The sequence below is a fragment of the Vigna umbellata genome, chromosome 4, assembly GCF_029865625.1.
Source record: "Vigna umbellata cultivar VRB3 chromosome 4, Vumbellata_1.0, whole genome shotgun sequence".
In the NCBI taxonomy this organism is placed as follows: domain Eukaryota; kingdom Viridiplantae; phylum Streptophyta; class Magnoliopsida; order Fabales; family Fabaceae; genus Vigna; species Vigna umbellata.
In genome coordinates, this window is record NC_142168.1 from 60,301,284 (window position 1) to 60,326,414 (window position 25,131).

At 34.8% G+C, this 25,131-nt stretch overlaps 1 protein-coding gene and 1 pseudogene across 1 annotated transcript; both read right to left on the minus strand.

Annotated features, from left to right (window-relative positions):
- Positions 1-1,458: 1,458 nt before the first annotated feature.
- On the minus strand, positions 1,459-24,238 carry LOC148200764 (N-terminal acetyltransferase B complex auxiliary subunit NAA25-like). Its single transcript, XM_088113994.1, has 19 exons — positions 23,921-24,238; positions 23,676-23,832; positions 22,998-23,116; positions 22,811-22,885; positions 21,639-21,732; positions 11,023-11,141; positions 10,071-10,141; positions 9,022-9,163; positions 8,730-8,905; positions 8,084-8,289; positions 6,940-7,070; positions 6,120-6,196; positions 5,513-5,587; positions 5,181-5,373; positions 4,644-4,763; positions 4,420-4,558; positions 3,220-3,260; positions 2,839-3,090; positions 1,459-2,535 (listed from the first exon to the last, which is right to left on the minus strand). Exons 1-19 carry the CDS (start codon positions 24,065-24,067, stop codon positions 1,828-1,830), a joined length of 3,042 nt encoding a protein of 1,013 aa, XP_087970120.1. The 5' UTR covers positions 24,068-24,238; the 3' UTR covers positions 1,459-1,827.
- LOC148200765 (uncharacterized) lies at positions 17,458-19,354 on the minus strand (annotated as a pseudogene).
- Positions 24,239-25,131: the final 893 nt, after the last annotated feature.

The following is a 25,131-nucleotide window of genomic DNA, read 5'->3' on the forward strand; positions in this document are numbered from 1 at the left end:
TGTGACTTTTACTTGTAAGACGTACAAACCAACAAAAGCTTTGAAACTAAGCACCATCCCCAAATCAAACTTGCATCATAAAAGCCATTTAGTGACATTACCATTTTCAGTTTGAACTGTAATAGACCGTTTAAAAAAGTTCAAATATCGGAGCTCTTACGAAAGCATCCGAATTATATTCTGAGCATTTGAAATTTAAAAACAAAAAGCAGAAGTGGTCACCGTAGAAGAAGAATTTTTAGTATTTATTTCATTCGTGCGTACGATGCACAGATCTTAATACCTATGTATTTGCCAAGTCTCTCTACACAGTTTCCAAAGAGAAATTTATTTTCCCCCTCTGCTTGAATTTTTGTTAAATGAGCCCACTTGAGTTAAAATTGTGAACCTTGTGATTTACCTAACTAAAATCATTTGATTAAATGCAATTGCAAATGGTAGATACACAAAATTCCGTGGAAGTCATTGCTCACGTCATAGATCCGTCGCAACATTTTATGAATAGTTTCTTTCAATTAGAAATTTGTGAATAGATTATGATATGTTAATAAATTTTTATAACATTTTTTTAATAATAAGTTACATGTTATTATTTTATTGATTTATTTAAATTTATTTTTAAAGAAATATTTAAAATGAATTAATCACATATCATTATGTAGATTTTATATAAAAGTTATAAAAAAAAATTGTTAAAAAGACATTTTTCCAAGTGATTGCTCATGTTTTCATCTTTTAATCTCCTAATTAACTAACTCCTTTTAGTCCCCCACTTACAAAACCACGTCAAATGGGACCTTTTTACATTGTCATAAATGAAAAACAAAAGCAAAATTTTTTTTAAGAGCTAAAAGCCAACATTATATATTTACGGACATGTTTCGTTTTTCCTAAATATTGACTAAATATTTTATTTATTATACGAGAATTTTATGCATCTAACAACATATTTCCTTTTTCCTAATAATAACAAAATATCATTATTGTTACACATTTAAGAAAAAATTTAAAATATGAGATTTTTCAAGAGAACTACTAACAAGTCTTATACTACCAGTTGAGATTTAACTTCTAATCACATGCTATTTAAAAAAGTCAAACCTACTTTAATAATCTGTATACTTCAATAAAGAACCATTTCTCAACTCTTAAAAATGTGAAATCCATTTCATTGATTATGTTAAATAAAAACGAAATTTCTAAGATTAAGAAAAAATATAAATACAGATTCTGTCAAGCTTTGTCCTCATACTTAAAAATATTTAAAGTCCAAATTCATGGTAAGTTATAGAATAAATGCAAAAATTAAAATTAACTAAATTTAGAGTGGAATATAAACGCAATAAAAGATAAAGCGAAATACTAATAAAAATGCCAATATACGAGAACATTTCACTCTCGAGAATGAAAATTGCACCGTTACTAACCAAATATGGGATTTTGCAATAATGATGCATATATCATCATCAGAATATTTTATAATTTTACTTTCATTAATAAAATTCGAATCAATACACTGCCAAAATTTCTGCTCAGACTACACTTACGAAAATCCGGCGACAGCTCAAAAGGGGGTGGGTGGGTGTGATTTTAATGTACACTCCAGAAAATTTTACAAGAAAAGGACCATAAAAACAAAAGCGAACAATGAGCTAGCCACAAACCATGATAACTGTTCCATAGAGGCTTTTCCAATATGGCATTCTGTAGATGAAGGCAATGAAAATAACAGCAGGAAAGAAACACATTTTCTCAAACCCTGGCATTCATATATGTATTTTCAAATTGATAAGCGGTTTGTCATGCAGAAATAATATGGAGGATTCTTCATAGTTGAGCTATCTGCTGTTTCAAAGAATGTAATAACTTCCATTTTGAGTCACATATGTCTCCAAATTCCATGAGTACTCTAAGCTTCCCAGAAATCATTTTCCTGGCCACATCAGCAGGACTCCAAGACTTGAGAGGTGGGGAAATATGATCACCAAATTCAGCGTCGTTCACAGAGGAAATAAATTTTTCTAGCATGCGAAAGACCTTCCCTGGTCCATCATTATTCCCGTCTTTGTTAAGAAGGAAAAAAATGTTCTCCATATTCTCATCTTCAGGTTTTCTCATCCATTCAGTAATCCATTTCATAACATCCTCTAACACATGAGATAAATGCACCACAGAATCTGTTATAGCATGAGCCATATTCGAGCTAGACTGATGATAAGCTGATCCACTTTTCTTTTTCTTTTTACCAGATGGAAAACAGGATCTCAGACAAGATTGGATAACAAGTCCATGCCACGCCAAAGGTTCTGTAACTAACTGTATCAGAAGTTCAATGCCACTCCAAGGAGAGCAGAGCTGAGGCTCTATGGACCTAATCTTCTCTAGAGTATACTTTTCCAGCAAAGAATCTAAGATATTCCAAATTCGAGGCCTACATCCATTTCCTTCTGGATTAACAAATTCATTGGAACTCAAGCTCCAAGCATTTAAAAATACAGTGAAATTCAACCAGTCAATCAAGTTGGAGTCAGAAACCTGCCAACATTTTTTGAAGAGATGGATTAAGTTCCAAGAAGCACCCATTTAAGATAAGATATTTCAAGCAGAATAAATAACTTGAACACAGCCTAAACAGTTTCACAACTCCGAAAGATAATACCTCACACAGCTCATTTTTCTGTAACACCAGGCATCATTTTCTATATTATTAATACAAATATAAAATATGTTTATATCATGGCACAGTTACGTCAGTTCAGCTCCTGAGAGGAAAAATAATCATGTAGCTTTTGTATTAAAAAATAGTTTAACAGCAGCATAAAAACTGAACAAACATACCACAAAAGAACTTTCTTCATTATGGAAACCCATGACCACTTCTATTGCTTCAGTCAGAGAAAAGCCCAAAAATTCTGCATAGCACTCCAGCAACAATTTTAGCTCCGATGTAATGTCTGGGGTAACCGAACCATTGACCTCCGCATGCTCCTTGACTGATACTGAAGCACTTTGAATCGAAAGATAGATCATCCGAGGAAGTAGGGATTTCTTTTCAACGACTCTCTTTAAAATTGCTTCCCTATCTTTGGTCTACATCAATTGACAAACCATGCAATAAAAGGCGGGGGTGTGAGAAAAAAAGACCCATATAGATAGTTCAGTTTTTTACTGAAAAGAACATAAACCAACCACAAAACATGAAGGACAGGATTGACCTACCAATATTTCTTTCGGATAATAAGAAATCCCTTCAAATGGCCCTGAAACACAAGGCTATCCATTATGCATATTACAGCGATCAACAAACTTATATACAATACAAAAACAATACCAGATTACAACCTGAAGCTCAAACCATGACATTTGGAACTGCATTTAGTCAGTTATACGCCACAAAAACACACATACACATACGTTTGAGCCCTACTAGCTATAAGAATTGCCCAATCACATAATTTTCCATTTTATTTAGATTTACAAGCCCACATATTCCTCCATACAAGCAACCCTATTCTTTAAGTCTGTCCAATCACTCTAAATTGACTATTGTTACGTACCCGTGTATGGGACGTAACCTGCAGGCTCACTCACACACTCTCAATGATAAGGAACAATGGAAATTTACTGAATATACCACTGTTATTGAATAGAAATACTGAGTCAAAGATAACAACCAATAACTGGGAGCAGGATCTCCGTCAGTTACCTGAGAGCATAACCTCTCTTACAAAAGCTAATTATCAAAAGCATACCCTTCCCCCTAGGTTTCCCCTATCTTATTCCTAATCACTCCCTCCCGAAAAGGTAAAGAATAATCATAATTACGTCTATTTATTATGATTATCTGGTAAGAATATCTTTATCCTTATTTAGCCTATATGTAATTATATCCTGAGATACGACCATAAATTCTAATAAATGTCCCGCCCATCCTAATTGTTGTGTCAGTTAGGATGCTTCCCACTGCTCCCAACCGTTCGGTCCTCTTTCTCTCTTCCTTCTACCGCTCGGCTAGGTCCCTCTCCACCTTCTATCAACTCGTCCGCTCGCTTCCTGTTATTAACCGTTCGACCATCGTGCTCCACCCTTTGGCCCACGTCCTCTACCGTTCGGCTCCCTTCTTTTTCCCTCCTATATCTCTTTCTCTTGTATACTCACCAACCCTTAACAACTATCTACTCAAGGAAACCAAGTTAAGAAACAACTTAATATCAAGTTAAACTACTTGTAATGAAACAACAACATACACAGGTAACAAGTACTGCATAAGCTTTCATTACCTTTTATTGAAGCCAAGACATCAAATTGACATAAGATAACTTAGCACATACTTCACAGATCGATATTTGCTTAATATATTGGTGCCAAAAGTTGCAAGAATACAACAACCTAAGCTAGAAATATGATTGAAAAGCTAACCTAAAAGGTAATTTTGCTCTGAAGATGGTGTCCACCAGGGCCGTGACTGCAAGTCCTCATTGAAGGTCAAAGACTTTGACCCTACCTCCTTAGACAGCTCAAGGAAGTGAACACCGCATTTCATACCTTGAAGAACACCCTGAGAAAAATCTAAACTGGTTAACCCTACCACTCAAGTTTATCAAGAAAGGTGATAAAATAGACTACATTCAAGCATGAATCACCTCTTCTTCTTCAATGTTATTGGCATTCTGCTTTAGTTGTAAAATGGATGTTTCAACTCGGGCCACTAAATACTGACTAGAGTGTTGCAACCTATCTTTAAACTGGACAAATTCAATTACCTGGAATATCACATTGCATCATCAATTAAATCAACTCCATGACATTGTTCTTTTAACATTACATCAGAACTGACATGAACAGAAAATTATCATGCAATGAGTACATCTTTTTTTACAATAACATGAGCAGAACCACGTTGATAAAACCCTTTTGTGCTTCATATTAATTTTTACTTTTGGGAGGGGCACTAGAGGAAGATTGATGATCTTCTCATATTTGAATACTGTAACTTAGCATAGATAATCAAACCACTTTATGCATAAAGGGTTCCAAAAAAGAAAACCAACTTGCAATTGCAGCTTTATGCATTCATATATGCTCCACGTAATTCAACTCAATGGAAAGTCTCTAGAAATTATAAGCATCTGCAACTCAATGGAAAGTCTCTAGAAATTATAAGCATCTGGTATACATACTTTTGAGTAATTTCTATGTCGATATGCAAGAAACGTTAAATCTGCAGATTCTCTGAAGTGGTCATCCATAAACTTCAAGTAATCTTTTAGCAGATTGTTTAATTCGGTCCAAAGAGGAGATACCAACATCTGAGGCAATATGTGGTGCAATATACTTTCCATCAAGATATTTTTGACATCCAGCGACTTGTACCTGAAGAGAAGAAAAATATGCTTTACATAAGATAGTGGCAAGAAATTAGTCATAGGAGTAGAAATACATGTACATAAACCAATCAGCATGACAGACATTCTATGAAATAATGTAAAATTATAAAATTGAATTACCATACCATTCATGTGCCACTGAAAGAGCACCACAGTGGCTATACAAATGCAACAGCAAGATCTTGTATTGTGACACATATCTGATTCAAGACAAGGAGTAAGAAACTGAGAAAGTCAACGATACACTGTACCATTACAAATAGCAACATCCATTGGTTCATAAGTCAAAAGCTAACATGTACCTATAGGTAACCTTGTAGTGATAAACTCAACTCTTCAAATACAAGAAATAATATATATGGAAAGATCTAATTCGGTCAACTAATTTAAAAGACAGCAAAAAACATGTAATACTAACTTGAAAATCAAGACAAATCCTAAAAATGTTGATATTAAATTGTAAATGATGAGCTGAAGCCCAATAACAGTTTTTTTTTTTTCACACATCATATAGTTGCAATTTCGCTTTCCTAAATGTAGTAATTCAAAAAAATGCACAATGGTATTATTACAGTATTGAGCATGTGTCACAAACTAGTATATACTAACATAAAGGCACAAAAATGAACTTGCCAAATATATCCCAAGACACATTGAAATGCTTTCTCAAGTTAATACATTTTTCATGGGAGATTCCAATATATATATATAAGGCAAAACAGTCATCCCAACCTCCGTATTGCCAAGCCGAACTCCAAAACCATAATTGCCTCAACCAAATAACCAACGTCTTTAGTACGCCAGAATAACTATACAAACAAGAAGAAGAGGTGAACAGTGGTCAGATGATTGTATAGATATTTGAAATGTTAAAAATCAGATGATGCATACTTATAAACCATGAAATGAGTACCAATGTCACATATATTGCACATTAGAATCCTACAATTCAAAAGCAAACTGAAGAATTTAAATTGAGAAAGTGTAGTTTTAAATTCTCTTACTACACTTGGTTAAGTTATTTTTATGAAAAAAAATCTATAGAATGAATAAAAGACTCAGGTTTGGAATGAATACAATATGGGAAACTCTTAATAAGTTAAAACCAAGTTCAATGTTAAACTAAGCATGTAGGCCCATGTCAGTCCCTCGTACTAAAGCCATAATTGGGTTCTTTTAAAACAAGAAATCAGTGAAGAAAAACAGTAAGATACAACTGACAAGAGCAGAGGTAAAATATCAATTTAAAAGGAAAGAAAACAGACAAAATTGACAAATGACTTTTGTTATAAGAGTTTGATACATAAAATAAGAAATAGTTAGTCAATATTTCTACTCATTCTACATTGACAGCAACAGCCTTGAAACCTAACATTAAATCTTTTTTGTTTCCTTACCGACCTGGCACTGCCCACCCCACCCAAAATAAGTAGGAAAATATATAGATTCATGAGTCAACCAAAAGAATCAAAACTATAATAAGAATAGAATACCTTCACTTTTCTTTTTTTTTTCAGTGTGCATTACAAAATATAAATTTAATACAACATACCTGGACCAAAATGCTACATATAATTGAAAGCAGCTCCTCACCATATGTGCCCTCCTGTGGATCCAAATCTTTTGAAAGTGGAAGGTTTGTGCAATACATCTCAAACATTTGAACACAAGAGGCCTCAAGATCTGAGACAAGTTTAGAATAGTTTGTATTCATTACATTAACAATTAAAATATGAAGCACAGACTGAACTGCAAGACAGGTTTCCACTGATAGATCCAAAAAGAAAGAAAATTATATTGGAATAAAATAATCAGGAAGGAGCGCCATTATGAAGGTGGGAGAAAAGAATGGAAAACATAGATATCAACTTCAACAGATAGTATGATTTCAATCAAAAAGATATGAACAAGCTTAGAAGTGAATTAAACAATCTAGACAATGACCCTATCCTCTGCATTGGTAGGAGAAGCAAACAAGGAGGCCTGCACTTCTAAAATGCAAAAGAAAAATAAAAAGGAGAGTCAAGCATATTGTGACACATGGAACACAAAAAGGAAGTTTGACAGTTTATAATACTACTGATAATAAATTTGTTTTTTTTTTTGTATATCTTTAGGATGTACTAAAAAATTTTATAGACAGAATATTAGGTGTATCAAACAATAATTTCTCCTGTTCATTAAAATAATCCTTAGGGCTAGAGGATCAAATACATGCTCACTCATTAAAGCACGATGAACAAAAGGATTCAATTACTTACATTTGATTATAGAGGATCTAACACTGAAAGACTAACTCCAAGGCCTTGTTCTTTTGAGTGGATTTGAGGGGATTTGAGAGGATTTGAAAATAAATTTTTTTGTCATTTATTTGAGTGAATTTGGAGGCAAATGAGAGTGAATTTGAAAATAAATTTTTTTAATTTGTCACGTCAATACAATTCTATACTAATTCTCACAAATTTTATTTCCAAATTCACTCTCATTTACCTCCAAATTCACTCAAATAAACGACAAAAAAATTTATCTTCAAATCCCCTCAAATCCACTCAAAAGAACAAGCCCTAAAAGCTTAATTTGTAAGGTGATAATGCAGACATGGTTTATATATCTTAAAGGGCAGAGCATTGGAATAACAATGAGAAGATTTAAAGAATTAATCCAGACAAGTTAGTATGCAACAATACAACACCCACCCCTTGCACAAGGTGTGGAGATGTCCCCAAGCAATAATTGTTTAATTTTGAAAAAGCTTATAGACAGCCCAAGAGCCTTGGTTGGTGGAGCTGATAAAGTGTCCTGAACTTTCATTAACTTCTCCAAAAGTTCTGTCCTCTGATCAGCAGTGAGCACTTGAACAAACATTTCAACATCGGACGTAAAGCAGCCCAAGTGACCAAACCTGTGAAAAATTAAGCAGAGTTCTTAAGCAAAAAAAATTGTAAAAGCTTCACTTTTACAAGCATTACTTTAAAAGTACAAGGGACAACATTACTAAAGAAGAATAACTAATACAGCTAGTTAATCCTAAAACAGAAAATCATGTTAAAAACCTCCACAAAAGTAGGCAAATGGCACAGAATTGAAATATTCGAATAGAACAAAAGAAATGCAGACATAAAGAAATCAAAATGGATTTTTTCACACTTTACAATTATTAAAAAAACTAAGCCCTCGAATAAATAGATCTGAACCCACAAACCTAGACTTTAAAATCCATTGGATTTTCCCCAGTAGCATTAGTCAATGTCAAATGTCATTCCCGTAAAGCACTTCACATGCAAGATATTCAAAAGGAAATAAAGAAATCACAGGAATGATTACTTCTGCACCATAACGTACCTGCAAAAGTATTGCACAATGCCATCCATTACATCGTCAGCATTTCTTTTCCCATACAAATGCTTTCTTCGCTCAATTTCTATAGTTGCCAGGTATGGACACCTTATCAAGTTATTAACAGTATCTGCTAGCAACTTTTGTACACATGTGGAAGCGATTGATATTTGACGGTCAAACTGCATTCATATAGTAGTTTGCAATTATTCAGGAATCAAATTCTGTGAAAATAATCAATGGTCACTCTATGCATAAATAAATGACAAATAATGGCGACCATAGACTAAACATTCACCTGTTCTTCCGTCAAGTGTGAGACTTTGCAGTTGACAAACTTTGGGGGATGAACCGGATCATTAACAGCCTCATCACACCAAATACTATCATCTTCTAACAAACAGCCTAGGTACTGAAGGAAACCCTCCCAGTCATCAGGGCTGCCAAACGATGAAACAATATCAATGGAAGAAAAAAATTGGGAACAAAAATAAGAGACGTGCATAAAGAAAACCATGAATGAGTTTAACTCAGGACAAACATTTTAAAATCACTTCACAACTACATTGACAAGTCAGCCATATCTTAGAGTACAACATAAAATTTCATTCTTGTTAGAATAATTATTAAATCTATGTATGTTAGAGTAATTATTAAGTCTAAAGTAGGGGATATTGTGTCGAAAACCTCTTCCAGCTGTACCTAGTTCTATGCCTAGGAGTCTAGGGCAGTCTAGTGATCTTTCATCTTCCCGTTGTATCATAATTCTATCATTATAAATAGAAGATCATAAGAGGAGTCTTTCAAACCCTCCAAAATATATTTTTTCTCTCTTTTTAATCTTAAGTATGCTCAACAACACAAATTTCGATAAGAAACAAGAACAAAGAACAGTTGAAAGTCAATAGTACAGTTTACAATTTCTGTGTTACAATTGAAAATTAATATCATGAAAATCAAGTTTGCTTCACAGCCAATGACAGAATAAGAGTTCATCTCGTGGACAGTCAAGCTTTGAGACTTCTGTAGCCTACATGCCACAGGTTATTAAACAATTCAGAACCCACCTTCCTACTACTAGTCCATAAGTTTACCTCTAAAGACCTGGCTAACATGAACATTGAACTATGTAAAAGTACAGAATTACCAAAAGGGAAAAGAAGATGCTAGAATAGATATAATAGTAGGTTATTCCATATTCAACTTTTAGCAGACTTTACACACATTGTGTTAATGATACTGTTGATAAAACCAATAACACTTTTATCCATTAACATCTACCACCAGTGAACAATTTTAATTTTTTATTTTTTATGTATAAACAATAGGGGCAAAACCCAGGCATACCATAACTCCAGAATTTTGTTAAAGATATCAGCCGCTGCAGTGTAGTCCCCTGCCCGAGCCAGAAGTCTCCCCTGTCAACTTAAAGTCAAAGTATAGAGGTTGATAAGAGAAGTCAAATAAGAAAAGAAAAATCTTCTGATTTCTGCTGATTTTTTTCTATTCCATAAAAGAATAACAATATTGGAATTGGAAGGAAAGAAAACATAAAGGAGGGTAAGATAGAACAATACTGAAAAGTAAAATTGAAATCAGAAAAAAGATTTTCATTAATCTGCATTTCAAACAGGGAAAATATTGAAAGAAAATATGTGAAGAACGCCACATAAAGCCATCAAAACAAACCTAGCACAAAGCAAATTAAATTTTCCTAATGGTTTATCCTTCAATACAGCTAAAAGGGTACAAAAGACTTAGTCTTATGGTGTTTTTTCCAGTGCAGCATACTTCAATGTTATTATGTGCATTAGAAGTTCAAAGGTTCCTCTAAGGTTAAACATTGGAAGTTCAAAACTTCCTCTAAGGCCTAACAACATTTTTCAGTTTAGTACATTTCGCAAATCTCTGACTCCTTATATACGTCTGATGTGTTTCATAATTAAAAGCCAATATTTTTTCCTACAATCCTTGAAAAAAACGCACTTTCAATAATAAATTATAGCTTGAATCTAAAAATCCACTTCCGTGCAGATTTTCATTTCTGAATAGACATTTGAAGAAGAATTTGCCTTGAAGGTCAATTTCCAAATATTAAATCATGATAATACCATACAGAACGGAATATTATGGAACATACTAATTTGCATGATTATGACTTTCCAATGAGCAACATACACATACCAATGTACCCTTAATTTAACTAGATGGTCATTTATACTCAACAAACAATGTATGAAAGTCAGAACATAAAACCTAAACACAAATTAGAAAGTTCGAAGAGAACTATTGAGATTACCTGCATCCGTAGCTTATCAACTTCAATCATCAAAAGTGATCCCAATTTCCCAGACAGAATTTCTAAGGCATCCCCAAACTTAGCTTGTCGTTCCAATATAGAAATGTAGATTGTAAGAGCTGCAACCAATTTCAAAGATTTAAAACAAGCACACATGGTATACTCAATTACACGAGAAAGATTAATGGTTGATCATAATAGATAAGAAGGAATGAGCACAGGACATTCCTCTTCTAGAAAGGGTTTTTCGTGTCTTTTTCATCTTTCTGCTTAAACACTAATTAGTGTTCAATTAAAGATTCTACTATTTCTTGGAATTTTCACCTATTGTTACTTAAATGATAAGGAATCCTTCGAGTTGGAGTCCATTTTGAGCCTTCTTGACTTTGTTATATTATCTTCTGGTCCAGATAAAAAGAATTTGGTCTCTTGACCCCCTTCTATGGTTTCATAATGAAAATCATTCATCCAGAAAGTGGGAAGCCTAAAGCTCCATATTGATAAACCTATTTCAAAGTCTAAAGCTCCTCTCCCCTAAGGCCACACTTTATTTGAAAAGTTCTCCATAATAGAATTACTAATACCATAAAGAATTCAGAAATGAGAGAAAAAGGAAAATGAAGTCTTATTAAATATAAAATTGAATTAATTACACAAGAGCTAACAACACAGTTATATATACATAGGAATAGCTTGAGCTACATGCTAGATCTAAGACCAACTAACTCCAGCTGCCATAATAGAAAGAAAACTGGCGAACCCAACTGACTCCAACAGTCATAACAGAATCACAGTTGGCTATCTAACTCCAACAGAATAACTTGGGCTACAAGATAGACCTAAGCCCAACTAACTCCAGCTGTAAAAAAGAATGACAAATTGATAACCCAATTAACTGCATCCAACTGTTATATGACAGTTGGCTAACTCTGACTAATTAATCACTAAACAATCTACATATAAAAGTATACTCTGTTAGTACACAAGTCCCTGTATCACAATGCTATTTCATCGAGTTGCAAGGAGTGTTACAAGCTAAGGGTCAGTTCCACATGAAATTTGACACTGATCTGTAGCTGGATTTTATGATCTTTGTTTAGCACCTTTGGAAAATATCAGATGTGTCAAAGGACCTTCTACCAGTATTTGAAGAGCAGTTTGCTGGTTTTGGTGAAAGTGAAAAAGGTCAACAGTTCTAGCAATGTGCAGTACAGTCTTATCGATATCAGATAACTGGAAAATATCAGCAACCCAGATATCCTTTATAAAATTATAATGGAAACCATAACGGGTTATGGCAGAAACATAGCAGTCAAAAGAAATACAATACCACCACATATAATTCTAATGCAAAAGTAATTATATTATGTCTAAAAATTCAAATAATAATAACATCGTATCAAAACACCACAAATTTGAAGTTCAAAACATAAAATAACAACAAACCATAAAATAAATATATTAAGTTTCTAATCATCATATTCTTCTTCAATCCCAACATAGTCTTTGTTGAAATGTAATATGTTTTTAGATATAGGCTCTGTAGGAGCCTACTGTTTACTGTTTATTGTTGATTACTGTTTTTCATTATTGTATAAGTATGTGTTTAGTGTGAAGATAATAATATGAAAGTAAGAGAGTTTCTTTCTCTTAATTCTCCAAAATGGTATCAGAGCCAAGCACCGGGGCTCTATTCTGTAGACGCCATCAACCACCAGTCGCTGCCGCCGCCGCCGCCGCCGCCGCCGCCGCCGCTGCCGCCGCCGCCGCCGCCGCCGCCACCGCCGCCGCCGGTACCCCATTTTCTCAGGAAAATTTAGGGGTTTTGTGCGCCTCCGTGAGCGCGACCCAACCCTTGTGGTCGCCGTCCCTGCATCGCCCTCACGCGCCGTCACGCGCCGCCGCAGCCCGCCAGATCTCGCGCGCGTACTGTTCACGCGCCGCCCTACGCTGGTCGGAATTTCACCGCGCATCTAGGGTTCCGCTCGCCTCACTCTCCTGAGCCTATATCTGACCTTACTTCCCTGTTTCAGTGGGTGTAATTGATACCTAGGGTTTTCTCTCTCCCAATAGTTGAATATCTCTCCAAGTCTGGTTCATTTTCCGATCTGTAATGGCATCTACTGCAATTAATTCCTCTCTATCTGCAACTCCTATCATCACATCTGCAAAACTCAACTGGAAAAATTATTTATCTTGGTCTTCTGCTGTGGAATTATGGTTTCTTGGTCAAGGACACCATGATCATCTAGAACAAGATATCTCTATGGTTCCAGATGAAGAAAAATCTCAATGGCAAAAATTGGATTTTCAGTTATGCGCAATTTTATGGCAGTCAGTGGAGCAAGAGGTTTTAGATATCTTGAGACCCTATAAAACATGTTCATCATTCTGGAAAAGGGCAGAAGATATTTTTGCTAATGATGTACAACGTCTTTTTGATGCAACCCAAAGAGTAGCTTCTCTAAAACAAGTCAACCATGACATGGTTTCTCATATAGCAAAGGCTCGGGCTGCTGTAGAAGAATTAAAGAACTTCTTTGTAGCTGATTCATTAGAAGGGATCAATAAAAAGCTTGACAAGTTTTACATGGTCCTAATTCTGAGAAGCTTACACTCCGATTATGATCATGTACGTGATCAAGTTTTAGCTGGTGATCAAATCCCTTCAATGGATGGTTTGGTTACTCGACTTCTTCGAGTACCTCCATTGGTGAAAGATGAGAATTCAATCGATGTTATTGGAACATCAGCTATGATAATGCCACAAGGAAGAAGAGTGCCACAAGGAAGAGGAGGAGGCAGAAGCAACCGAGGACGTGGTGGTCGTAGCATACGTCCTCCTCCTCAATGCACATACTGTAAGAAACTAGGCCATACTCGAGACAAATGTTATGTTCTACATGGATATCCAGACAAAGTTGCTCATGTGTCTAAATCTGGTGATCTAGAATCCAGAATTTCAAATGAAGAATATGAAGAATTTTTACGTTACAAGTCTGGAAAACCGTCTAATCCTGGCCAATCCTCTGTCATGACTAGTGTGCCTACAGCCAGCTTATCTCAATCTGTGGAAGGTCATAATCCATGGATTCTGGACTCAGGTGCCTCAGACCATATCTCTGGTAACATTTCTTCATTTTCTTCATTGTCTTCTCCAAGAATTCCTCATCTCATTACCGTTGCCAATGGATCAAAAGTGAAATCTCAGGGAATTGGAACAGTTTCCTTATCTCCTTCACTAAGTTTAAATTCTGTGTTATATGTTCCCAATTGTCCATACAATTTAATCTCTTTGAGTCAGTTGACTCGTACCTTAAATTGTTCCATAACCTTTACGGCCAATTCTTTTGTTATACAGGAACATGGGACAGGTCGTCTGATTGGAGAAGGACATGAGTCTCAAGGACTTTATTTTTTAAAACCTCATTCCTCAGTTTCCTGCTTTACCACTTCATCCCCCAAACTTCTGCATGATCGTCTAGGCCATCCAAGTTTGTTCAAGTTGAAGATGATGGTTCCAAGTCTCAAAAACATCCAAGTCTTAGATTGTGAATCTTGTCAATTAGGAAAACATGTTAGATCTTCCTATCCTAAAAGATCTGAGACACAGTGTGATTTTCCTTTTTCAATAATTCATTCAGATATTTGGGGACCAAGTCGTGTTACTTCATTTGGTTTTAATTATTTTGTAACCTTTATTGATGAATTCTCTCGATGTACTTGGGTTTATTTAATGAAAGAGAGATCTGAACTTTTGTCCATATTCAAGTCCTTTTTTATTGAAATTAAGAACCAATTTGGGAAGACAATTAAAATTCTTCGAAGTGATAATGCTAAGGAATACTTCTCTCTAGCATTTTCTTCATTCTTATCTTCCCAAGGAATTTTACACCAGTCAACCTGTCCTCACACTCCACAACAAAATGGCATTGCAGAAAGAAAGAATAGACATCTCATTGAAACTGCACGTTCCTTAATGTTGAATACTAATGTTCCTGTACATCATTGGGGCGATGCAGTCCTCACTGCCTGTTTTCTTATCAATAGGATGCCTTCTTCCTCTCTTAATAATAAAATTCCTCACTCTGTCATTTTTCCCAACGACAATTTATACCATGTTTCCCCACGTGTATTTGGGTGTATGTGTTTTGTTCATAATGTTTCTCCAGGTCTTGATAAGCTCTCAGCAAAAGCTATCAAATGTGTTTTCTTAGGATACTCTCGTCTTCAGAAAGGGTATAGATGTTATTCTCCCTCCACAAAGAGATATTATATGTCAGCTGATGTCACATTCTTTGAGGATACACCTTTTTTTTCTTCCTCCATGGAGGATCGTTCCTCTGTTCAACAAATGTTTCCTTTACCAACATGTGATCCTCTAATTATTCCTGATTCTGTACCTCAAAATCAAAATCCAAATAACATTGTTCCTCCACCTCTTATCACATATCAACGTCGAACCCATCCTCGAGACTCAGATCCTTCTGCATCAGATCCTCAGACCATGGATCCTTCATCATCCTCACCTTCTACTGATTCAGATGATAACTGGCCCATTGCCCTTCGTAAAGGTATTCGTTCTACTCGCAATCCATATCCTATTTATAATTTTGTGAGTTATCATAACTTGTCTCCTACATATTTCTCCTTTGTTTCCTCATTATCATCGACTAAGGTTCCTAATAATATTCATGAGGCACTTGTTCATTCTGGATGGCGACAAGCCATGGTTGATGAGATGAAGGCACTTGAACACAATGGCACTTGGAATCTTGTCCCTCTTCCTCCTGATAAGAAGCCTGTTGGTTGTAGATGGATTTATACTGTTAAAGTTGGTCCTATTGGTAAAATTGATCGCCTTAAAGCTCGACTGGTAGCTAAGGGCTATACTCAAGTTTATGGCCAAGACTATTGTGATACTTTTTCTCCTGTGGCTAAAACCAGTACCGTTCGTATTTTTCTTGCTATGGCTGTCATTCGTCATTGGCCTCTTTATCAGTTAGACATTAAAAATGCCTTCCTTCATGGTGATCTGGAAGAGGAGATATACATGGAGCAACCTCCTGGATTTGTTGCTCAGGGGGAGTCTGGATTAGTTTGTAAGTTGCGTCGTTCCCTTTATGGCTTAAAGCAATCACCTCGAGCTTGGTTTGGTAAATTTAGTCAGGTGGTGCAAAAATTTGGACTGAAACGTTGTGAGGCGGATCATTCAGTGTTTTATGGTCACTATTCTCCTGACAAATGTGTTTATCTCATGGTGTATGTTGATGATATTGTTATTACAGGGAATGACATCACTAGAATTAATCAGTTAAAGAATCATCTGTTCAATCACTTTCAAACTAAAGATCTGGGTCGTCTAAAATATTTTCTTGGTATTGAAGTGGCACAGTCAAAAGAAGGTGTCATCATTTCACAAAGGAAATATGCTCTTGACATTTTAGAGGAAACAGGTCTGACAAATTGCAAGCCCATTGACAATCCCATGGACCCAAATCAAAAGTTAATGACAGATCAGGGTGAACCTTTCTCAGACCCAGAGAGATATAGAAGACTAGTTGGAAAACTCATTTATCTTACCATAACAAGACCTGATCTTTCTTATCCAGTTGGAGTTGTGAGTCAATTTATGCAAAATCCACATGTTGATCATTGGAATGCAGTACTTCGCATTCTCAGATACATAAAAGGAAGTCCAGGACAGGGACTATTGTATGAGAACAAGGGAAACACTCGGATCGAAGGATATTGCGATGCAGATTGGGCTGGTAGTCCAATTGATCGAAGATCTACTACAGGATATTGTGTTTTACTTGGTGGGAACCTTGTATCTTGGAAAAGTAAGAAACAAAACGTTGTTGCTCGATCTAGTGCTGAAGCTGAATACCGATCTATGGCTCTGACTACATGTGAACTTGTGTGGATTAAACAACTTCTTCAAGAATTGAAGTTTTGTGAAAATGAGCAAATGAAACTGTACTGTGACAATCAAGCAGCTCTACACATTTCCTCCAATCCTGTGTTTCATGAGAGGACGAAACACATAGAAATTGACTGTCATTTTATTAGAGAGAAGTTGTTGTCAAAGGAACTGGTTACTGAATTTGTCAATTCTAATGAACAACTCGGAGACATGTTGACCAAATCTCTAAGGGGGCCTAGAATTCAATTCATATGTTCCAAGCTTGGGGCATATGACTTATATGCTCCAGCTTGAGGGGGAGTGTTGAAATGTAATATGTTTTTAGATATAGGCTCTGTAGGAGCCTACTGTTTACTGTTTATTGTTGATTACTGTTTTTCATTATTGTATAAGTATGTGTTTAGTGTGAAGATAATAATATGAAAAAGAGAGTTTCTTTCTCTTAATTCTCCAAAAGTCTTCAATATTATCCATCGGGCATATCCCTCCTCTTCACCTTCTGAGAGACTCTTCTCAAAGTTAAGTAATCTTTCAAACTCAGAATCAGTGCTATCATGCAATTCATTCTAAACCCCAATTTGAGTCTTCTATTTAACCCTTCCCAATTGGTGTTCGAGTTGGAATTGCACCTGGACCTTTCTTAGAAGCATGGGAAGATCCAATAACAATACCACCACTTAATGGTTGCTTGTCTCCTTGTATAAACTACTAGTTCTCCAATACCTGAAGCTTCATAAACAACTGCCCAATTAGGAGTGGGATCATCATAAAAAACCAACTCATTTCCACACACTTTATTATCATTATTATCATCAACTTCTCCCACTAACCATTCATTACATTCATTCAATACAATAGCGTCTACTTCATCCCTAATAACGTATCTTTGAGCAAGTTCTCTATTATATAAACCAAATCGTGCAACTTTTTGTGGTCCAACCTATTCCTTTTCTTTGAATGAATCTGCATTATGAATAAGTAAAATGTGAATCAATTTCTTTCCTCACTCTTTAAAGAAGATAATAATGAAACCAGTCATGTCTTATTACTTGCTCAAAAACACGCTAATTGCGTTCACATCCCGATGAACTACATGTCAAACTTAAAATCTTAATTGCTAGCTTTTGTAAGTTGGGAGTTGCATGCCCATAATTCTTCCACCATTGAGCTACAAAAGCAAAAAAAGTAACTTAGAATGTAACCATTATATCTTTGTGCAGTTTAGAAAGCGTTTAAGTGTCTCACATGGAGTTGTGGTCTTCCTTGATTGTTTGGCAAAATCATCACCAAAGAGTCCACTTACACTCTTATAAAGAGGCAACTCAACTAAAAAATTTTGCTGCACATCTTTACTTGGCACCAACCTCCTCATGCAAGCACACAATCCATTTGTAACCTCCAAATCATATTCCATGTCTAGGTTGGAATAATAGAACTTTGGGTTCAAAAAGTGACCAGCTGTATGCAAGGGGCGATGAAGTTGACAAGTTCATCTATTATCAGCGATCTACATCATTGTATTTACTTGCATTGTTGTTGAATGACTTCATTATTGTTTCCTTGGCTTTCTCTATTGCCTCATATATATAGCCTATAGCTGCTTTTCTTTCCCCATTCACTAGATGAAGCACATGAACAAGAGGAGTCATGACTTTGAGATCAAATACATGATTCCAAAATGAAGGCATAAGAATAATGTTTGTGCCTCCCTCCCCTTAGCTTAAGTAGCTTGTTATTGCTCCATTCATCATATGTGAACATCTTTCTCAAATTTCCCTTCTCTTGGTGCAACCTTTGTAATGATAAATAAGAGGTAGCATGCATTGTTATAACATGTCTTACTAATTCCCTCTTATTTGTAAATTGTCTCAACAAACTCAAAATACTAGAATGGCTATAGATAAAGCCAACAAGACTAATTCCTCTTTGAATTGTCTTCTTTATCAAAGGAAGTTTCCAATGTCTTCAAGCATCAAATCTATACAATGGGCAGTACAGGGAGTCCAATAGAGATGGGGCATTTTCTCTTCCAACAACTTACCAGCCAAACACATAATTGCTCCCATTATCTGTTATAACTTAACATTTTCTTCTCCAATTTCCTCCACAAGGGAATCAAGCATCTCAAATAGTTTTCCTCCTGTCTCACAAATTTAGAACCATCAATGGACTTGACAAACATTGTCCCTGTAGGGGAGCTCACCAAAAAGTTAATCAAGCATCGTTGCTTTCAGTCAGTCCACGCATCTGACATAATAGAACAACCATGTTTGCTCCACTGCAATTTATGATCCTGCAACAACTTCTCAGTGTAGTCAACTTCCTTGTTGAGAAGTGGAACTCTGATTTCATGATAAGTAGGAGCAGGTAAATTAGGTCCATATAAGCACCTATGGCATCAATCATATCTTGAAAACTTTTCAACCTCACAAGGTTGAATGACAAGCCTACTTGGCACCAAAACCAAGAAATATATTGATGAACTCAGGCCTTTAAATTTTGTCACATGCCTCTTTGATGCTTGCCTTAGTTTTTCCATTTTTTCTCTTCTCCATTGCAGCAGTTGGATTTCTACTGAACATATCCATTGGTCCATTTCTTCCACTGCTATTTCTCCCTTTATCATTACTGGCAGTGGAAATTTCAACTTCATCTTCACTCTCACGATTATCATTGGCTGTGGGCCATATATTGATGAAGCAGTTGGATTTCTACAGAACATATCCATTGGTCCTTTTCTTCCACTCCTATTTCTCCCTTTATCATTACTAACAGTGGAAATTTCAACTTCATCTTCACTCTCATGATTATCATTGACTGCATTATATCCAGGAGTGACGGAGGAACAGCCTTTTTTTCTCTATATAATTTCCAAAGTTCTTCTCTCGCATTTTTTTGAATCTTGGAGCAAGCAGCAACAATACCCTTCATTGCCATTAGATGTTCTTTTGCTCTAATAACTCCTCCTTTCATAACTTTCCCACAATAATTACAAACAGTAGTATTTAAATTTGATTCATCCATCGGGTAAAAATGTTTCCAACCCAGGTCACTTTTGTGAGATGCTCTTGAATTATCCCGATCATTGGCCATTATTGTTGCTGGAAAATAGGTATATTTTTTGCAAAATAATTATAGTGAAAGTACAGAAGTAGAAAAAAGAATAACAAAATTGAAAAAGAAAAAGACTTGGCGGCGCACAGCGGCTGTCGGAAGTCAGCGACAGTCAGTAACAGAAGTAGTGGTTGTAGGTGGGCAAAGGCAAAAGGGAGAGGAGGGATTGTTTTAGGTTAAATAAAATTTTACTGCAGCTGCTGGTGAATGCAGTAACGGACGGTAAAAGGAGTTTTGTACATTAGGTTAGATTAAATAATTTTTTTAGTGGGCTTGGCCCAAATTCTTACCTTATTTTACAAAATTCATAAAACTATGGATGCAATTAGGCTTTTTGCTGCTGGTTATCACTTCTTTCTCCCTTGCCGCCACTGCCATGTCTCTTGCATCTGCTGTTCTTTTTCTCCAAGCCTCAACTACCCATTTCTTCTCTTCTCTTTTGTTAAGTTCTTCTTCCAGCCTGCTTTTTCCCACATGACCGTTCCGCCACCACCAGCCGCCATGGACCACCACGGAAAACCTGATTCACCACTGCCTTGTTGTGGCAACAGGTTGGGAAACCTCTAACAGTTTCCACCATGGCCAAAATTCGATAACACTGGTGCAGTATATGCTAATGCTTACAAGTCAGAGCCTATGTAGCACGCATACTAATATGGACAATGGACACAGATACTATGATATGCATAATCTCCAAAATGTATGGCACGATCAAGATTTATATATTCAAAACCATCTATAAAAAGGTTAGCCACATATAACAATCTAAACATATTGTCAACTAATACATAAATGAATCTAATCCATTTATCTAAAATTCAAAAAGTGAAAAGAGTCTTATTCATTTAAGACATTCCATTCCCCTCTTGATCATCATCATCATTGAAAAAGATACTTTAGCTAAGATTCATTTAAACACAAATTAAGAACTTCAAAAAATTCCACATTATATGAAGATATGATACGAGAATACATAAATACATTCCTAATAATACATATATAATCTAAATATTTCTTATTATATAAAATTTTCTTCTCACTTCTATAATCATATAGAAACTTACTCAACAAGTTTCTAATATTTTGGAAAATCATTGTATCTATCCTTGTTAACATTGTGTTGAAACCATGTTAAAACTATGTCATAGACCCAACAAAACATTATTCAAATTGAACACTTCACCGATACATGTCGTACAGGGTCAAATGCGAGTCAATGTTCGACCATGTTGAACACAAGGACACACCATTTAAGAGGCATGTTCGATCTTCATAGATTAGAGCATTTGGTTGGAATGTAATTCTCAGCTCTTGGAAGCTTCCCAAGTGAGCAACTTCTTTTGGGATAAGATGAGGTGTTTGGCTTCTACTTAACGTAAAGTTGGTGGTTTTGTTATAAAGGTTTTCCTCATACATGTGTACATATTGGTTATCTTTGCTTCTTTGATGATTTTATCTCTTACGTTTGTATTTTCATTGCTTAGGAGGATATCTTATTTTCAAATTTGTGTTATCTTCTCCTTCAATCTAGATGAATTTATTTTTATCAAAATAACCAATAGCATTAGAAAATCACCTTCGGGCTCTTGTAAGCTATGTGAAGCTACATGTTTCTTAAGTAAGCCTTCAGCTAAAAATAAAAGCTTGTCTTCTCCACTGCCACAAAGTACCTATGAATAGCCCAGTTCCCATAAAATAAGTAAATAAAATGTTTTCTAAGTGAATAAATATCAAGCCCAACACTATGAATAATTTAATATATCTGAACAAAAAATACAAAGAATGTCACATTAATGAACTATTGATTTTGAAAATTTCACAAGGAACCTAGATGCATAAGGTACGGCATGTTTTAAAGCCAAGTTATAAACAAGTAGCACAAGGGCAATTAGAAGTTTGCTTTATGTTATCAAACAAATATTGATATCAACAAAAGTTCCCAACTCAAAACCATCTTATTGCAACATAATAAATGAAATTGATGGTTATTGCTTCAAAGACTTTCAGTTGGATATTATTTGCAATACAGGCAATGCAATATGACTAAGTTCATAACTGAATCGTGATTCACATATGTTTAAGACACTTATACAGTTTCATCATGAATGAGACCAAAACTTGAACCTGAAACCCAGATCAAATTGTTGAAATACTGCAATCAGCAGCAACATAGATCAGCAGTCTGGTGTCAGACATCCCTTGATATCAACACAAGCTTGATGTAAAACATCTTAAAACTATATTGTTTTATTGCATAGTGTAAAAATGTCTGGTGCGAACTACAAATCTCATGCACTACATAACTTTTCTTCCCTAGAGTTTGCATGTTCTTTGAAGAATTATGTACTGGAAACTGAGCAGTAAAGAAGCCAAAAAATATACAGACTTATTAAGCACATACTTAATAACAACTACTATGAAAAAGAAACAGGAAAAGGGAAAAAAATCAACAGTTAACTAAACCTATGGCCATTCTAAAATGAATAACAGAAATGAAAAAAAAAAAAAAAAAAAAAAAAACTAAAATATAGGCCACCACTAACTGTAAAGATACCAACTTACAACTAATGTACTAGCAGTGATCATGACATTTGAAATATACTTTATTTTCTTATCAATCCATCATATCATGAAATTTCACATTCTGATCATGTTTATCCCCTTTCAAATTGACAGTGCATTCAAATAAACTCTTTTAATAGACACTGCAAAAGATAATTTAGAGTTAAAAATTGAACTGGGGAGAACCTGCAATTGGATGCTACAAACTGCCCAAAGAAGAAACCTTTCTTCTCCAACAAGCTTATACATTTTGATAGCTGTCTGCCAATTAGACAACAGAAAAACATAAATTTTAAAATTAAATAAATATATATATATATATATATATATATATATATAACATAAACATACATTCATACATGCAAACACAAACCTGTTGTTGCTTCACAAACGAATACTCTCGAACATAGCAGTTAAACAGCCCCATCATTAGTTCCAAGTTACCAGGGAATTTACTACAGGCATGTTCATAACACCCAGTAGCCAAGTCCACTGCAGAAACACAAACTCTGGTTAACCAACACACAAATAACCAATTAAATAAATAGCCATGTTTATTTGCTAGGCTAAAATATGTTCTAGATCCATGTAATTAATCCACTTTTTCATTGTCATCCCTTTACCTTCTTTTCAATAATCCCTGTCATGTTTTTTTTTCATTATTCCTCGTTGTTACATAGTTGTTATCAATAATTAATTCAGAGACCACAATTTTTATTTTATTCCTAGTGTTTATTATTCTAGTCTCTGACTTTTTAAGCATCTCAGGATTTAACAAAGCTAAGCAACGGCATGGAAAGAGCCACGAATTCGAACATTAGGATTAAAACACAACGAAAGAACCAAAACAAAATGTAGGTAGATTGTAAGATTTAATAGAAAATGTAAGTTTAGTTGTTACAAAGCATCAAACTAAGTAAGTTGAACCGACAAATATCTCGAAGTTCTGGCCAGTTCAATCTCTACTTTCAATCTTAAAACATTGTATGCAACAAAAACAATAATGGTAACAGCAATAAGCAAAAAAATAAAAATAAAATAAGAGACTAACAGTGATCCAGTCGCTGAAACACAATCTGAAGCGTGCTAAGGGTGAGATCGTCCATCAGCAGAGAATCGTTCGCGTAGAGAAGCTCCTTAGCATTGAGCGCAACGGAAAAGGCCTCGTCAGGCTTCCCCATCCGTTCAATCACGAGCGCTTTGAGAGCCTGAATGGAAAAGCAGGAGCACGAAGACAACGTGAGTTGGAAAAGAACGAAGAATGAATGCAATGAAGGTGAGAATTAGGGTTCTTACGAGAGCGTAGGGGGAATTAGGGTGTTTAGCGAGGAGCGTGGTGACATGCTTGAGCGCGTTCTTGAACTGGCGGGAATCAATGGCGTCCCATATTGGACGAACCTTGCGTTCGGGAATGCCGCCGGCTAAGCCGAACTTGGTTGCCATTGGAATGAATCGAAGGTCCCAGGTGAGTGAGTGAGTGACACTTTCTGCTTGGTCGAATCCGTCACGAACAAAACAGAGAGGAAGAAAAAGAGAATAAGAGAAAAACCTAACCTAGCAGAAAGAAAGAAAGAACTGAAACTGAAAGTACAACAGCGGCGATGGGCTTAGATTAAAATAAAGTGAAAGTGGACTTCACTTCTAAAGATAACAAAATATTACTATAACATTTTCATATAAAAGATTTTTAATATTTTATTTCTTTTTCTAAATTTCATTCCCTCTTCTAACACTTTATTCTTTTTCTTCTTTTATTTCCTCTTCTAAATTATTACCAAATCTGATTTTAAATAATTAATTGTTATAGGGTGACTTGGCGGCAAGAGTGAATAACTTATGTTTTTAAGTCGATTGAAAAAAAAAGTGGGAAAATTTTTTCCCTTTCGTGGAATGCAGCCAAATTAGATATGTTTTTGTCAAAAAGGTATGTTAGATACTAAATAAAGAAATACGCATGTCTTGATGTAATTATAATTTTTTTCTATTTTTAAATACTTGTTGTTCTTACCATATTGAGTGTTTCATCCTACACCTCCAACATCTCATCCTGCACCTCCAAAAATTCCATTTTTAACCTTCTGACATATGCACCTCCAACTTTTCAAAAAATTTTATTTTTTAATAAATATATTTTTATTTTCTTCTCTCTCTTATTAAAGACACTTTAATAAATACATTTTTATTTTTTCCTCTTTCTTATTAAAGTTCCTCTGCACCATTTTAATAATAATCTAATTTAATTTAAAATTTAAATATTATTTAATATAATTTTATATTTAATAATTATTAAAATATGATTTATATCATAATAATAGTTATATTAAATATATAAAAATCAAATAACTAAAATAAAAGTAATAATGATAAAAATAAAAAAATAAAATAATAATAACAATAATATTAAATTTGCTTTAATATATTCAAATATATTAAATTATATTAAAATATTACAATAAATTAAACAGTTATTAAATTTTGAATAAAAACAAAATTTTTAAAAACTTATT